General features: G+C 58.7%; 1 protein-coding gene across 1 annotated transcript; it reads left to right on the forward strand.

Moving 5' to 3' along the window:
* Position 1: 1 nt before the first annotated feature.
* DQ04_05091010 (hypothetical protein) lies at positions 2-637 on the forward strand (the record flags this gene model as incomplete). Its single annotated transcript, XM_009313974.1, has 1 exon — positions 2-637. A coding segment is annotated over one exon (636 nt), but the record flags the coding sequence as incomplete, so codon positions are not given.
* Between the last annotated feature and the right edge of the window lie 2 nt (positions 638-639).

A 639-nucleotide genomic window follows, 5' to 3' on the forward strand; every position in this document is an offset into this window, starting at 1 on the left:
TGGTGGCAGTGAGGCTGGTGGCAGGACCTACAGGGAACGATTGTCAGCCTTCTACGGGAAGTACGCACCCAACAAGTTGGGGCAAGTGGATGCGCAGCTGGAGAAGTACGCTGGACGTGAGGAGGATTTCCTTGCCGCCCTCGTGCAGAAGTACGGGCCAGAACCTGAAGTGACGCCTGCTGCGCCTCCTATTTCATGTGGTGGCAGTGAGGCTGGTGGCAGGACCTACAGGGAACGGCTGACAGCCTTCTACGGGAAGTACGCACCCAACAAGTTGGGGCAAGTGGATGCGCAGCTGGAGAAGTACGCTGGACGTGAGGAGGATTTCCTTGCCGCCCTCGTGCAGAAGTACGGGCCAGAACCTGAAGTGACGCCTGCTGCATCAGCGTCGGCGGTGGAAGATGAGACGGGAAGTAATTCTCCAACGCACGCTGGATCTTCGACAATGCAGGAGTTCCTCCCCAACAGCGTGATGCCAGAGGCGAACGTTATGGCTGCACACATTGAGGATAAAGAGAGACAGGGGCTGGTGCGTGAGCTTGCCGTTGAACTAGGCGTGGCGGTGGAGAGTTACGACACAGTTGTGGCGCTTGAGGCGCTTCTCGACGCCAAGACTGTCATGGCGGTGACGGCAGCCAA

Source organism: Trypanosoma grayi (assembly GCF_000691245.1).
Source record: "Trypanosoma grayi strain ANR4 Tgr_509_V1, whole genome shotgun sequence".
Taxonomy (NCBI): Eukaryota; Euglenozoa; class Kinetoplastea; order Trypanosomatida; family Trypanosomatidae; genus Trypanosoma; species Trypanosoma grayi.